General features: G+C 32.4%; 1 protein-coding gene across 7 annotated transcripts in view; it reads right to left on the bottom strand.

Annotated features, from left to right (window-relative positions):
- Nucleotides 1-17,118, bottom strand: part of AMPdeam (AMP deaminase) — a 146,698-nt gene that overhangs the window by 25,795 nt on the left and 103,785 nt on the right. For 6 of the 7 annotated variants that reach the window (XR_011044555.1, XM_068374310.1, XM_068374314.1 and 3 more), the window contains 3 exons: nucleotides 15,393-15,446; nucleotides 3,281-3,381; nucleotides 2,647-2,895 (listed from right to left, as the gene is read on the bottom strand). Coding sequence is in view for 6 of the 7 variants with exons in the window: in XM_068374310.1 (XP_068230411.1) it covers nucleotides 2,647-2,895; nucleotides 3,281-3,381; nucleotides 15,393-15,446 (404 nt within the window). In the remaining variant the exon portion in view is untranslated. The remainder of the gene's footprint in view (nucleotides 1-2,646; nucleotides 2,896-3,280; nucleotides 3,382-15,392; nucleotides 15,447-17,118) is intronic. The other variant, XM_068374312.1, reaches the window with a different exon arrangement.

The raw sequence follows: 17,118 nt of genomic DNA, 5'->3' as shown, positions 1-17,118 counted from the left end.
CTTACGAGCAAGCCAGCACAGGTTTATTATCCCATATCCGAAATTCCTAGGACAAAGTTTTTCGGATAGACTAATAATTATAATTATGGGTTCGTTAATTTTTACTTCATTCTGATGAAAATTGCATAATATTCTTATAGATTTGATCACATAAAAAAGTTTGAAGTAGTTTTGAAGGCCTAATACAGTGCATTATCATTTGCAATAGAAATTGTTTTGGGAAGCTGTAATAGTCTTCAATTCTTATAAATAAACTGATGATTATGTAACTTTTTTAAACCTCTGCTAAATTTAAAATGCCATACATTATCCTAGTTTCATGGTCGCCTAAAATGGTTTAGATTTAACCCTTTTACCCCCATGGTATTTGGAAATTTCCAACCCTTAACCCCCAGGGGGTTATTTTTTTCCCAGCACATTTTGCAGTATATTTTTTTTTAATTGCTCTAACAGCCTTAATTTTTGTCATAGAGAGGTCAGGTTGGTCTCATTCTCTTGGAAAATGCTGGAATTTTCTCAAAAAAATTATCAAAAATATGAAAAAAAAAAAAATTTATAGCATTTTTTTTGCAAGGACGTACCGGTACGTCCATGGGGGTAAAGGGATGGCTTTTGTGAAACGTACCAGTACGTCCTTTGGGGGTAAAAGGGTTAATTGGTAGGTATTTTCACTTCTAATGTACATGATTAATTTGTAAATAGACGGTATGAAAAAGTCAAGAGCGGCTAGCAGCACCTAGGGAAAAAATTGACAAATGACATCTCCACCTTGCTCCCAGCTTTTGTTTTAAAAATCTAGTACTGCTAAGAGTGATAAAGATTCTTTTACAATGGCCTTTGGTTATTTATCTATGTAAGCCTAATATACAGTTTCCTGTTTACTTTATTTCATGCGTTTGTCTATAGCCATTTTCATCTTGTTATTAGGCAATACAGTACAGTATTGCACCAGACATTAAATACACAATCTTTCTTAGAGCAGACTTGTGAATGATCTCAAAGTTCATGCATCTAGGTATAGCTTTTATTTGCAATTCACGAGCGATACTGAATGATTGGAGGGGGAGGGGATTTAAAGTTTTTTTTTTAAATCAGGGGAAGAAAAGCAATAACTACATGAATTTGTCACAACAATTCATCTTAACGATGGTACGTGTTAAAAATGTTATCATAATCAACAAATTTTGATAGATTCTCAATATTATTTCCAGATTAAAGGTTATGCAGAATTATCGATAGTGGACCTGATGCAGTTTCCCATAAATTAAAGATTATTTTCACCCCATATTCTCATCTTAATCAATCATTTTATAAAATAAAAACTGCAATTAAAGTTAAGTTTTGTACTTGCAAAACCATGGCAATCACTCCTTAAAAGATAAATAAAGCACCAAACACAAAAGAAATTCAAGTCATCAGAATATTTTCACTATGAAATGCTTACACGTTTTCCTAAACTCTGGTTCATCACTTTTAGCAAAGAACTTCAACACTTGGTGATCTGTTTCTTTAAGTTATAGATAATGGTTGTTCCTCACCAAACGCCCGAGTCAGATAGCGACGAGAACAAAGATGGAGGCTTGGTAAAAGTTAGTGCTCGAGCAGCATAGTCTCCTGATTAATATTGGTTCTTGGTGATGAAGTATAATTGATTGTCAGAGTTCAATAGAGCCTGAACTTGAAGGTCTGTGGTTTGCACATTAAAACACTATCCCTAGAGCAGGGGAGATAATATTTCTTTGGCAATTCACATTGTAATGAATTCCTTGTTTTAGTCTTTCACAGGAAACCTTGGAGACTACACAGTATACCCCTAAAAAGCGGGTTAGTTGCCTAGCCTAACTACTGACACATCAGGCTAATTTGCTAGAGCCCCTGGCCAGTGTCAATATGAGACGTGTTAAATTAAGGGTTTTCTTTATAGAACAAGAGTTTGTATGCCACTCATATCTTAATCTTGTTTTGGTTTCCTGAGGGTTTTGGATTGGATAGTTTTCCTGTAGTAAAGTACTACAGTATATGGCTAAAGCTTTTGCAATGATCTATCTACTGTATACTGTACATCCAAAATATAATCATAAGTCTCTTGACTACAAGATAAGAATAATGTCTCCCGTCTCCTCTTTAAAGGTTCTAAAGGCCGCTCATGAATGGCAGAGGCAAGAGACAGTGACATTGCCCTATCGAGCAGGACAATGGCCAAGAAATCAGTGACCAAGCCCCTCTCCACCCAAGCTAAGACCAAGGAAGGTTAGGCAATGGCTGCTGATGACTCAGCAGATAGCAGCTAGGATTGCAGTGATAAAATTACCCTAGTAGAACATTCAATAAGACTTTGATGTCTATATGATAAAATTCAGCGTAATACTAGCAAGATTCACTTTAAAACAAATCAATGTAAATAAAACAAATTAATGTAAATAAGATAAAAGGTAAACTATAGCAGAAGCAAGGTATGAAAAAAAAGTTTTTTATGAAATTGCAGTCTTTTCAATAGGTATATTGCTTCTAAAAGACTTCTGTATTTGACCGGAGGTTGAAACCAGAAAGGGTTAATAAAAAGTGCAGTATTGACTGATATGAAATAAAAGATGCAAATTTAGCACACACAAAAATACAAAATCTGAAAAATAGAAAAAAAATTACCTTTCTGATATTGTAGAAGTCACGGTGTGGAACAGCCTTTTGAGCTGCAAGCTCTCTCATTTCATTTAGTAGAACGTGAAGCTGAAATTTTGATGATAAATACTGAAGTCTTCTGTAGCAGAAGGATTTGACTGGCCCATTAGCAATTAAAGCACAAAGTAAATTCATATCCTGAATATATCGAGCCAATATTGGGTAACCATAAGGTCGTGGCTCATTCTGTTGAAAGGCCTCCTCGCTTGAATATACCTGAAAAACAGCAAAGTACAGTAGATTATTGGCAAATAATGCCTTTTCATACAAAAACAAAAACAAGATGACAGATATCCAATCAGAGATATTACCAAGCAGCCTGGTATATTTCTATTTCCACAATTATTGTAAAAATTTTCATTTATGGATATTCATGAATTGGTTTTCAAATTACTGCAATGCGTACTGCTTTTATTATACAACATATCAGCTATTAAATAACACAAACTGTAATATCATGCCCTACAACACAATGAAATGACGATATGAAAATATTTTGCATAGCATGGAAAAATAAGAAAATCTTCAAGGAATTACATAAAACACATGAAAGTCTATTAAAGGTTCAATAATTAAATTATTACAACACATCTTACATTACCTGAAAAACTCCATTGTGCATACTGATGTAATATCCACAATTTTCTGGGATATCTGTTTTCCACGGACTAACATCCTTGAGAGGTGGATGGATTGGATGATCTAAAGGAAGATATCAAACAATGCAATTAAACTCTTTCAGGAGCTTAGAGAGACCCTAATCACTGCCTTCATCAAGCTGTCTACATAAATTTTCCTGTATCTCATCAATTCCTACAGACCTCAAGTACACTTTAATCACTCAAATTTTTACACATTTCACCTTTCTGTTGCTGTATTGTATGCATTGACAGATGTTCTAGTTGATACTACTTCATAAGCAAAAATACATATCAACTATCGTATTTAGACATGCTAACTATTTTTGCCAATATTTTACTCAATTTAATTTAATTTTTAAGAGTATAAATTTCATACAGTATTGTCAATAGCTGGCCAAGACACTGAGATCGAATAAAATCATAGGGCTTACCCTCTATAAATGAGGGTCTAGTAAAATATAGGAAATGATTATAAAATAACAGGAATATTCTAATATGCTGATAAAAATAATGAAATAGAAAACGAGTAATAAAAAATATTACCTACATGAATTAAAAGAATTTGTTTCACTTAAAAACCAATTACTTATGATTAGCCTACATTTTGGATTTTTTTAATTCCCTATGCACTTAATTTTTCAATGAACAGACAAAAGAATAGTGGTAAAATATATGCCAATGGATCTCCGAGTTTCCAGCAGTCAACTGCTATTTCTTTGTGTATATGAAGAACATTACATAACAAGAGTTCTTTTATTCCTACTCTTTAGCTCGCAACTTTCCCACAAGCAATACTAAGCAATCATCCATTCAGACATCTAAGATCAGATACTGGGAAAGGGGTCTGGTAGGGATAGACATGACTATAATTTCCCAGTTTCCTCTTTTTCCAAATCAAGAACTGTATAAGTTTAGGTGCCATGATTTTCCACCTCCACTAGACAAACCCCTTTAGTTACCAAAGCCCAATCACCACATGCTTTTGTATCCTTATCTTTTTCTCTAGTCACCGTAAGAGCACCTAAGGATAATACCACTGAATAATTGCTTTTGGAGGTCCTTGCCATGTAGGGAAAAGAGCTATGATGTAACCTTCACTTAGTTCTCAACAGCAGAATGGAATCAAGAGGATATCACCAAGCCGGTAATTTTTCGAGGACAAACCTCAATCCTTTTAATTAAATTTATTCTCTATATAACTAGCATTATTCTAAGGAAAATCAAATGCGTCATCTAAGATTGGTGCAATAGGAACTATAGAAGTATTGGTTGCAGGAGGAAGAGTAGACCAAAGATTATCATTGCTATCCACTGCAATCTGAAGACAAAGATAGTCTATTTGAGTCTTGCTAGGGGCTACAGGCAGAGCAGCAATCAATCATGTTAGCCATTAAGAGATCAGGTGAGTTAATAACAGGTAGAAGAGTAGGCAAATATAAAAATGGGTTGGGACATCAACTGAAGACTATTGCTCCTTTACCTAAACAAATGACAAAGACTATTCCATAACTGATCTAGAGAACAATCTAAATAAACTAAAGACACAGCAGAAGCCTATTCCGAGGCAATCTCTAGTACTGTACGTCTTTCTCTGTGCATATCAAAACCTAAGGTCAGGCGACCACTTGAGGCATGTCGAGCAGGTGAAGAGCAGTAACATACCTGGTTGCAAAATATTCTACATTGGAATCGAGGGTCACTGATCAAGAAAGATCAGCAGCCCTTGCCTCTCAAGCCTTGATAAGTATGCTAGGATTTAACTAGCAAAGAAGAAAAATGTTAATCACAACAAATTACAGTACAGTACTAGCACAATGAAACAGTCAAGAATACAACACAAAACTATTGTAATAAATCCCTTTTATGAATAAAAAAAAATAATTTGGTATGAGAACAGTTAAATATAGCTGAATTCATAATTACTGTAATTAACATACAAAAATTAGGAAAACAAAAGCAGTAAGAAATTCAACTAATAAAGTTAATGAGAAAGCCTTACCTAAAAAGTGTCATAACTAGAAACTAATACAGATCTATCTTCAATGCTATTTAGATATACCCATAAGAAATGCTTAGTAAACAAAGTAATAAGGGTAGCTGCAAATACTAGCACAAATAAACCTGACAATACCAATATACCCCAAAAAATTTGCAAAGCAAAGAAGCTGAGCTTTAAACACTTTGCTACAGTAAAGTCAGCCATACGTGGATTTTGTATTTTTTCCAAGTCGTCTCGTTAAACTACCAAACATTAATGATACATATGGCACATTGGAAAAGAATATGGAAGCATTTAAAGCTAATGGGAACTTGATTCAGATTTCCTCATTAGCTAGAAAAGCACTCTTGAGTCCAGACCTCCACAACAGCAGCTTATTTCTTGAAATCTGCTTGCCTTTCCCAGATTCAATTTAGACCATAGGCATATCCCAGGTCTATGTGACAACCATATGTGAACTTGGGGTTTAAGTTAGGGTTCATTTGGTCAACCTTTGCTCAACCTTGACCTTGACCTTTAACATAAGACTCAAAATTGAATCACTTCCACATCTCAACATAACCATTAATCCCTTAAATTTTACTACTCTATGAGTAAAATTGAGGCCAGGAAATTGTTCACAAAGACAAACAGAGGTAAAAATATAACCTCCTTCCAACCTTGCTGGCGGAGATAACTAATTAGAAGCAAGACTTGAAATACAAAACCTTCACCAAAGCAGAGGCTAATAATAATAAAAGGACATACAAAACACAGTAATCAAAAACTGTAATAGAGCAAATATTGGAAAAAGCCAAACTCGCGGTAATGAAAGTCATCTTCGTACAAGTTTTCCCAATTGACAATTCAGTCAATACAAATGACAAATCACGTGACTTAAGTACCTCAAAAGTGAAAAATGGAAGAGAAGAATAATGATTAGTATGAAAGAATGGCAAATTGATTATTCACCTGAATTAGATTAGTAATTACTGGAAAATGAACATAACAGGTGTTTAATAGAGGTATTTGGTCGAGACATACCCGAGGATCCATGGCACATTCATAATGAGACGGCCTTATTTTGTTTGTCAGAAAAATACACAGGTGAAGCTGAGAATATTTTCAGGCTACACATAACTGATGTATCAAAATAAATTTTGTTTCAATATTAAATATGTTATCTAACATCTGCAGTAAGTCTTCAAGGACATTTTTTTTAATGAAAAGCAAATCATTCTAAATGTAATATTAATATTATGAAAGTTTTTCATAATTCTAGAATAGAATTCAATAAGAATTTCATTCAATCCCGTCTCTTTGGCCGGCCATTAATATTTGTGAAACTATACATTCTAGTATCCTTTCTTATCTGTTTATAGTTTATTCTATGTATTAACTTCATAAATAGAACTTCTAGTATTAAAATCCATGCCAATCAAACTTTATACAATACTTTTCATAAAATTAGTCTTGTAATATATTAGTATATATCTTAATGAGTAGTGGATACATTTTAACAACTGTTAGCTAATAATTTTAAACCTATTAATTTACTATTAGATAATTAATAAAAACAAAGCAAAAATTTTTAAAAAGTTTACTAGTTTACTATGATCAAAATCAAACTGCCTTGCCCAGTTAGTTTTGATGATACATGAAGCTGCTATAAAGTAATAAAACTATTGGCAATAAATCTCTTCAAACTGCATCATGAAGAGTTGTTATTAGTAAGGAAAATATTTTGTTCCATTTCAACTACACTGTACTCACTAGTTTATAATTTATCAAGGTCTATGAAGACTATGATATTATATGACTAAAATACTCCATTAATCCTCAATAAAGATAAAGAAAAAAAGGGGAGGATGTAATTTACTGTTACAGTACTTCTTCTTTACCATTGAAAAATAACCTTGAAATTCAATGTTCCTAAAAATGTTATCATTGTGACCATTCTGGTCATTGTCATTTTGATTTAATACCTGCTAGTACAAAGTTTCAGAACCTTTAGAGCAACTACTTAACTGCATTGTATTACCAGTATGAATTTTACAAAACAAAAACCTACTGGGAGTCCAACTCTTGCATCTTGCTAATGCACTGCACTTAGTAATTCACTTTTTTTTAACTTTCAGATGAGGTAGGTATAAAACAATATTGGAACTGTGAAAACTCTTCTAGTTTTGGCAGTTAAGTCATTACCTTTGTCATTAGCGATTCAATATCGACTCTTAACATTTCACTTTTACCCATTCTTCTTCCTACTTTCCAATCCAAACCAAAAAATTGATTTCATACTAGGTCTCATATCTTCTAAAAATATGTTCATAATGCTTCAAACTTGTCTAACAGATCACCTATACCATACAAAGTGAGATACTGAATGAATAAAACCATTTTACTTCACAGCTGGCCAAAAAATACTCGGCTTGATTTATTTATACACACCTAAACAGTTACATTTAAATTCCAAATTTGTTTTACTAACTTAACATTCAAGCTTTAAATGGATTTGTTTTGTCATATCTTGAATAACACTAACAAGGGGTTAGGTTTTCTCTTTAAGTGTTACATGCGTAACTAGTTCCCATCTATCCTTGACCTTAAACAATGTCCTTTTCCCTTAATTTCTGTAGGTTCCTATTGGTCTTCTTCCTGCTACTGCTAATTCTACCCGTTTTCTGTAACTGCTTGTCCTATCATATTACACACCCAAACCATGTGTCTTTGAAACCTGTCCGTTCTTCAGTTTCTGGTTCTCACAGTTCCTACTAACTTTCCCATTTTTTATATTATTCTCCCTTATCCGAAGCCATGAAACCCAGCATTTCCTTGTTGCATTTTTTCATTCTTAACTTTTTGTGTTTACTCTATGTCCAAAGTTAAATTCAGACCTTATATATGCTTTATAAAGATTTTTGCTCCTGTTAGCATTCATAAAACAATGCTGCAAACTTTAGCTATGTTTAATTTCTGTTCATCTGATATGCATATTCATTTTCTTTTTGATAGAAAATATATCAATAGAAGTTTTTCTTTTTCATCTGCCTCCAAATAACTGTGAAGTTTGTTCACATTTGAGCAACAAGAGGTTTAAAAAGTTGCTATACGCATTCTACTCTGATTTGTAACAAACTATAGATTCACTTTCATGTAAACTATCTTTCTTGGCTTGTTAATGTGCCGATAAATTCCAATCTCCTTCAGAAGATTACTACGGGAGTGACCCTTCACAATGCAGTTCACAAGTAATTATGCCAAAAATACCATTTCAGGGACTCAAAATGCCTAACTATGAGAAATGGGAACATTTTACACATGTTAGTAGAATTTCTATAACAATTAACACACAAAGCCTCAAAAATGATCAAGTGGAATTGCCAAAATAATCAAAATCAATTACAGTCAACGACCAAAATTAAAGTGCCAAACTGCATAAATATTTAAGAAATGAAATGTATCTACAGGGCACACCTGGAGTCTTGGAATAACAACTCTTCTGGTGTTCTTTGACAATACAGTAGGTTAACAAATAGAGTATGACAATGGACCTGAGGACTGAAATTCAGGATCTTTTATGATTACTTGAAAATAAGGGAGTCACATATAAGGGCATAAATAAATAAAAAACAGATAAGCAGGACCTTGTAAGTAGTTAACTTGTGTATCTCAGTAAAAAAAGAAAGTAAACTTCTCTTACTGTACTTAACAGTAGTTAATGATACGACCGAGCCTTCAGAAAATGAATTATGTACCGTACGCTACACTATACAGGGTTTTCTAAAATCATCCTAGCTGTTTCAAGTAAGAATGTTTTATTCTCAACTGTTGATACACCATAATGTGACCGTAAACATAAAACTACTATTCCTTATAACAAACTATCATATCATTATAGCAGTTGTTATAAGAAAATATGCTACAACTATAGAATTATCATAATATAAGTAGTCTGAAAGCAAGAATTACGTAGTGCTGCATACTGTAATGTGATATACTGGAGGTCATCAATAAAACACTATTTGCATATGTCACATATTGCTCACAGCAACAATTAAAGCAAAAGGAAACTGAAGCATTGAAAACATTGCTGAGGTGGCTGATAGTGAATGTGCAATAGATATTGGTAACTGCACTCTGCTCAGTTACTTCTGCAGATAAAACTGTCTCAGCATGTGCCAAGAAGGTCCAGATCAGTGTCCAAGTGTTAGGATATCTGCATGCTACAAAATTTATTACAACAATATTCTCATCAACTGCTCACCAGACTGATTGAGGACTGAAATCAATGGAATGCAAATGAGAATAACAGCAGTCATTTTGAAATGTTGTAAAGTCCTACATACAGTATGTCAATTTCAAGTTCAGTGATTTGAAAATTATTAGCAAAATTACTTTTTGCTCAGATCTGTCAAGTATGAGAACTTGGGGTTGTTTTTCTTCCAAAAGGTTATCAAAGAATGGTTATTTCAAGTGGTGGAATAGTCAATTTGTTCATCATTTATGGTAGAGAATTAAGGAATCAGTCAAGAGCTGAATAATATGATGGAAAATATTAAGCCATTTTCTCAGTTGAATATCCCCATAACTTGGGCATATCACTTTATCACATCATAGCAACTCTATTCTTAGGTATCCATGAAATTTTGGTTTCATATCAAATAATATAAGCTACAAAGTGAATGAACACCAATTACTCTGAAATTAGATATACCAATGTGGAATGAAGGTAGCAAAAATTATTAAGTCCCTGTTTAAAATACCTTTTCAGTCCAAAATATTACATTTCTTGATAATTTTTAGATATCACACGTGCTTCAGACAGACTTGAAGATGCCTCTTTCCAAGTAAAGTCTTCAGAAACTGAATCCAATAACTAGCTATAGATGATTTTATCATAGAATTTGATTTCTATTACAAGTACTTCAGTGCATTATTAACGTCTAATATGAATGATATGTTACCATTTTAGTCGGAAAATAAAGTCTCAATTTTCAGTAAATATCATCTCCATTTTCTATTCCCTAGAGATAGAAAAAAAAACTGATATTGTAAATAAAAAATAAAAAGATAGAATTTTAATGATAATTTTTTTATTTCTAGACTAACTTGATATTCAAAGTGCATCACTGTCAAAGCTTGCTTATATTGATGTTTACCCTTAAATTTACCCTTAAAACAAAAAATCTTGCTTCCTTTCCTTATAATAGGCTTAGGTCTCTAGTATAGCGTTGCAACAATCTAACGGCTGAGGGCAATAACCATGGTGTGGGTAGGGGCACAGTCTTTTGTCTTCAGTTTCAAGTCTAAACTAAACCCTATCTTCTTTACATGACTAGTCAGTAGAGAGGAGGGTGGGCATGTACTGTAAGTGAACATTAGCTGGATATAGAAATAAATTTCATCATTAAAATTCCTTTCACTTCTATGAACCTCCCTTGATTTTCATATTGAAGATTCCCACACACTATTGATGGAAAGAGACAAGCCATTAATAGACCTAGCATAACTTATACCCTAAACTCAACTCTGGCAACAAATAGTCTGAAACTAAAAGTCTGTAGTACCTTGATTGCCTAGAATGTGTTCTTTAAGTTTGTATTAACTTTATTCTTAAGATTGTGTTCTAAATATTTTTTTTTACCCAATCACTTATTCATAACTTACCCAACAGTATTCCAAAGGAAAAATAAATTATCTAAAATTAAATTAAATCTACTTAATAAAACAAACCATTATTTAATTTAACACCAGCAACTACTACAGTATAGTACCATAAATCTCAATAAGTCAACTAGATTTCTTAAAGATAATGCTCAACACATACAGACTTGGTACTTCACTGAACTGCTGTTACAACCCTTTACAAATAAAAAAAAAATCCTGCAAACTGAGATTTAGCTGCACTTCTAATACGTTATCATAACTCTTAACATCCAGTTAAGGTGACTTGGATCAAACTTCTTATGAGCTGACAAAAACCCTACTTTTATCAAGAAGAGGCTTTGCAATGTTGGACAAAGAATGACCAAAACTCTTATTCCCAGTAAAAAATTCAGCCATATCTGCCATCTTGCTATTTGTGGAGACCCTGAACTCGACTATTGCCTGTGGAATCATGGGAAAAAGTGAAAAGGCATAACTGCTCATGTTTTACATGTGCTAGGCTAGGGCTTTGTTTTGTCAGAAGAGGAAAATTCAAGTACTAGTGTACAAGCCTACTAGGACAGACTCACTGCCTCCCAAAACATGATTATACTTTTCATTGTTGCAACAAAGCTTTAAAAGTTATTAAAAATTATCTACAGGAATCAAACATATTTCATTGAATAATATAGTTATACCTAGTTGACCATAAGAGCTTCCTTTAGCTAGCAGTGAGAGATAAGGATCCAGACAATAAACTCTAGATGATAATTGTTAGTGATATACGAGACTGTCACACTTCCATTTAGAAAGAACCACAAGTACAATTTTTGAAGCTCTAAAAGAACCACTTCAAATTATTTTGAATAATTACCATATTCTTATTCCTCAAGAATTATATGACACTTTGTCTATAAAATAGCTATCAAGAATTTGATCAAGATCCCCTACTATATAGAAGGGAGGTATAATACCCAAAAGTTAATAGTTACCCGAAACATGATGCAACTGTACGTTACTTTGCTCCAAGGAATCATAAGATATGCCACACTATTTATATATAAAATGAGGTTGTTTATGAGAGCTTACTTCGGCGAAATGAAGGATAGTTGGACTCGGCTTACCAGCTCTACCTTAAGATCTAATGCACTAAAAGAGCCGACTAGATTTTGGAAATACAGGCGTTTGTGTAGCAGAAGGATCTTAAGCAAATATAGAATTTGGGGCTCTAAAAGAAGATCTCAACTGATGTGCCATGCACCATCAGAACCCTTACTGAGTAGTGCCCTAGAGCCACTTAGCAAAACTTGGAATTAGGCTAGATTACATTATACTGTACTTCTGCTTAAGCCCAAAGACATACAGGCCTTTGAAATTGCACAAAAAAAGCTACTAAAGATTTAGTCAAGAGCTCTTGAAGATCATCACTATCAAAACTGGACTTGTTAATGGATAGAGTGGCATTATTCTCGTCATCCCCACTATACAGAACTAACTTTGTCTTCATTGGATTTACCATTAACCTGAAAGTTAGCTTTCATTTATATTTAAAACTTATAATTTGGTCAGCAACCACCTGAATATATTTTCCTCAAAAAGGAAAAATAATGCCTTTGCATTCTTCATAACGACTATCTAAATCACAGCATTGGCATAAGGAACAAAGAGGACACAGATCATGAATGCCCATAAAATATTTCCCTTGAATACTCTACATAAAGATTATTATCAAATCCAGAAGACATCTGTGGCAATCACTTATAACCAAACTAACAATCTTGAGAATACTGTACACCGAAATAAACTATAGTCGCTAAAGCATGATCAACATAGAGACTGAAAAAATCTCCATAGTTACTGCCATTAGCTGCTATTTGTCGCAATACTATACAAGAGGCCTAAGCATAGTAAAAGGAAATAAATTAGGATTTCTAGTTTAATTTTTATGGGTAAACGTCGATATCAGCAAGCTTTGAGAGAGATGCAATATGAGCATCAGAGGTGGTTCATAGAAATTTTTTTTTTTTTAAATGTGAACATTACATTTTTTGAATATCACAAATAATGCCAAAACCACCACCATTGACCTATGAATGTATAAATTTCCTGACAAAAGCAACCGTATGGGGGATTTATAGATCAAATGAAATCTGCCAGATTAACATTAACAAAATTCGCAGAAACTTGTCAATCTAGACACAAAGCACATTTGTACGGTATGATAATACAACTGAAAATATACAGGACATCACTAGGTCTCAAGTTATGTAATAGAAGTACCTAACTGGTGGCCATTATGTTTTTTTTTCCATATTCATTAGTTTCACTTCAACACAGTACACCAGGATTTTTTTTTTTTAATGTCTCATTTCAAACTGAAATGACAGATGTCACCAAGTGTATTTTATTTAACCTAGCCCTTCTACAATTGCTATTAGCTCCTTTTAATTTATAATTTCTTCACAAAAAAGAACCTCTTTAGTGACCTCTGCATTAAAAAGTTTCAATAATTTTCTAAGAAAGTCTTGGGAAGGGAACAAGTAATTTAGATCCCCCAGCCATTTTTATATAGTTTCATCTTAAGTAGGATATTTTTTTTAATCTAAAGGATACAAAAGAATGTAGTCCATATACACAAAATGTTACAAATTAGAGTTTGGATGTATTGAAATTATCACGGTGGTGTTCCAAATTTTTTACCTATTTTCAAGTTCATAGAAATATGCTCCAGTACAATACTCAATTTTTTTTAGCGAAGCAGATTTGCATCGACTCGCAGGGGTGCCTTTAGGCTTGGAAAAGTTTCCTCCTATCTGATTGGTCAGAATTATCTCGTCCAACCAATCAGCGCTCAGGAAACTTTCCCGAGCTAAAAGGGCACCCCCCCCCCTCCACAAGCTTAATTTCAAACAAGCTACATCTGTTACTGAGCGTAGTACTGAGATATCTTTTTACAGATCATCACAATCCTTGTTATGTTGTGGTCCACTATTATTACACTGTTCAGTGCCAGGTTCTCTAACTGCCCATACTGCAAAACTGTACTACTGTTTTCCTAATAACCCAATGAATGTCCATTTTAAAATAATGTTTGATGCATTAATCTGCAATTTGATAATCTTTGATTTTTTATTATAATGTATCTATTTGCCAATTTCTGGTTATCTATATATTGGTTCACTTGTATTTGTTTTTATCAATTATTAATGTGCATTTTAAGTACTGTCTCCTCTTTTCATATACAAGCCCAATAATCTTAGAGACCTTGATAGGTAAGTCAATGAACTTTCAGGCTAATCCATATCATTATCATCATCATCAATCATTATTATTTATAAAACTTTGCATAACCATCCAAGCTATTTAATGCTAACAAATAGCTTCAGAATTATAGACCTCAATATGCGAGGTACATATATTGGAGATAATCATAGGTCAGATGAAAGACACAGGAATAAAACCAGAATCACAAAGGATACGAGCCAAAACAAGGGAAAGGAAGTTGTGCCACAACTAAAAAGACTTCAAAATAATTAAACAATTCACTGAATAACAAATGCACAAGAGATGGACTTAACACAAAGTTAAGAAGGAAACTTGAAAACATCAAGCATAAGGTATACTACAGTTGTATATCTTCATTTTTACAATATAAAATACTATAACAAAATAATAAGAACAAATCAAAAACTCATCATATTTGGGTATGCTACTGCATAATAAGAGTAAACCTTCTAAACCACTTCAAATCTTTTCTAGATTTCACTTACAAAGTTATGGTAAGTATGAACTAAGAAATCTTTTGTCCTACTATACAGTAACTTGAAATAAAATAAGTTACTAGAAAAAAATTATACCGAGGCATCTTCCAGGTGGATATACATTAAAAATTAATGTCATTATTGATACGTATAAGTTTACCTAACAGTTCAAAGTTATCAAATTCTAAGAGCTACTAGCAATGAGTTCTTTTTATATATACAGTATATATATATATATATATATATATATATATATATATATATATATATATATATATATATATATAAATATATACATATATACATATATACATATATACATATATACATATATATATATATACATATATACATATATAAATATATACATATATACATATATACATATATACATATATACATATATAAATATATACATATATACATATATACATATATACATATATACATATATACATATATATATATATATATATATATATATATATATATATATATATATATATATAATGTATATATATATAGAAGTCCAATGGAAAGATTCCTAACTAAAGTTTATATTTACAGTATCATTATCTGCCATAATTTTCTTTCTTCACCTCACTACTATAAGCTTTATGGGAAATGGCACACCTATAATTATCCTATGGGACAAAAGTCACGCAAGGACATGCATTCACATACCCCCGGTGGCAATGGAAGAACAAGTTTCCATGCTGCCCAGCAGGTCTTCTAAAACTGTAAAATCATTATTTGGTCAGATATTCAATTATCCTTTCTGTGAATTTAATGAGCACCAAGATATCCCTAAAATCACAAGTGTTTTGTTAGTATTAAAATAACATTTGGAGACTAGTATTTAAGAAAACTGTTTATCTAATTGCAGATGCACCTACTGTAACAATTTGATAATTAAATTCAAACAAATGTGTACAGTAATTAAGATATCAAACCACTAACATACTATGCAGCATTTAATACTGAGCATTTTAAAAGTGAAACAGTTCTCTGAAGTACTGATTTTTTTTTTCTAAAAGGGATAGCTAGAATTTGTAAATGAACGAAAAAACATATAACCTATTTATACCACATTTTAACCTTGATACAACATAGTCACTGAGTAAAGAATAAATAGTACCAGAATACCCATGTAAAATATAAAAAATTACTTTGATTTGCAAATATCCTGTTTTACAGCACTTCAGTGATTGAAAATACCACATACAAGAAGCTTTCATATGAAGACAAACTTTTTTCTTAAAATTTTTTTAGGAATTTTATTTTTATTTTCCTATCATAAAAAAAGTTTTCTTTACATAAATAATGTGTATTTTCTATGATGAACCTGTCCTACACAGAACTGCTGACAAGCATCAAAACCAATGTCACTAATAAAATTAAGATAATGAAAAATTCACAACATGCCAACAGCTTTAGTGATATGCTCATTTAAAAAAATAAAAAAACATGCACAAAGCCTTTCAACATTCAAGAAATACCAAAAAGGGCTACTTGGGAATGAGAAAAAATAGCTAAAATAAAATACAATACAAATGACAGCATTCAAGTTTAAGAAAGCTTGAAAGAATGCTTCATACCGAGAGTCCACCCCCTAATAAAACTTTTCCTCAAGGATCAAGCAACACTATATGTATGATGTAATTAATCTTTAAAGAAAACGTAAGTAGGAGGAAAGAGATGTACAGCTTCCCTAATTTGCTATGATACACTGTGTACCTGATTATGGAAGACTGATTAAAATTGAAATATAGTTTCTTCATCAAATTCTTTTTTGAAAACTTCCTACATTATAGAGAATGATAAAACTAATACAATCTTCAAGCGGAAACCCTAAAAAGCCGGAGAAACTGTTATTCTACATCTGACATTCATAGTTTAGAATAGGTAAAATATTTGTTTTTTACAATGCTGCTAGGGTTATGAGTTTTTTCATCAAATTTGATACTTTAAAAAAAAAAAAATTTATATAGGCTATATAGGTTATATAGGCTTTCCAGTTTCGGTATGTCAAAAACTGAGCCAGTAACTTTGCCGTTTGATTTTGAGGTTAGTGGCGATCTGTAATCTGCAATTCAATCTCTTAATTTTTCTCCACTTTACATTTCTATAAAACATAATAAATACCATTATGTCATCTTTTCTATAGAGAATTAGAAACAAAGCAATAGTACTATATCTAGTTTTATAATAACATTTCTGGGCTCGACCTGTGCCGCTCCGTGAAATGCTCCTTTAGCATCATTTCTAAGGTATATAACTTCTATATATTACCAGAGAAAAAAGTTGCATAGGAATGCCAGGGATGAACCCAGCTCGCTCACCTATATTAGGTGTCGGTATATAGTAACTGGGGCGTGAAAACCACCATCAGAGGTCTCGTGCCATTTAG

The sequence above is a fragment of the Palaemon carinicauda genome, chromosome 5 (genome assembly GCF_036898095.1).
Source record: "Palaemon carinicauda isolate YSFRI2023 chromosome 5, ASM3689809v2, whole genome shotgun sequence".
NCBI lineage: Eukaryota > Metazoa > Arthropoda > Malacostraca > Decapoda > Palaemonidae > Palaemon > Palaemon carinicauda.
The sequence above is the reverse complement of the archived record's forward strand: the minus strand, read 5'-3'. Positions and strand labels throughout refer to the sequence as shown.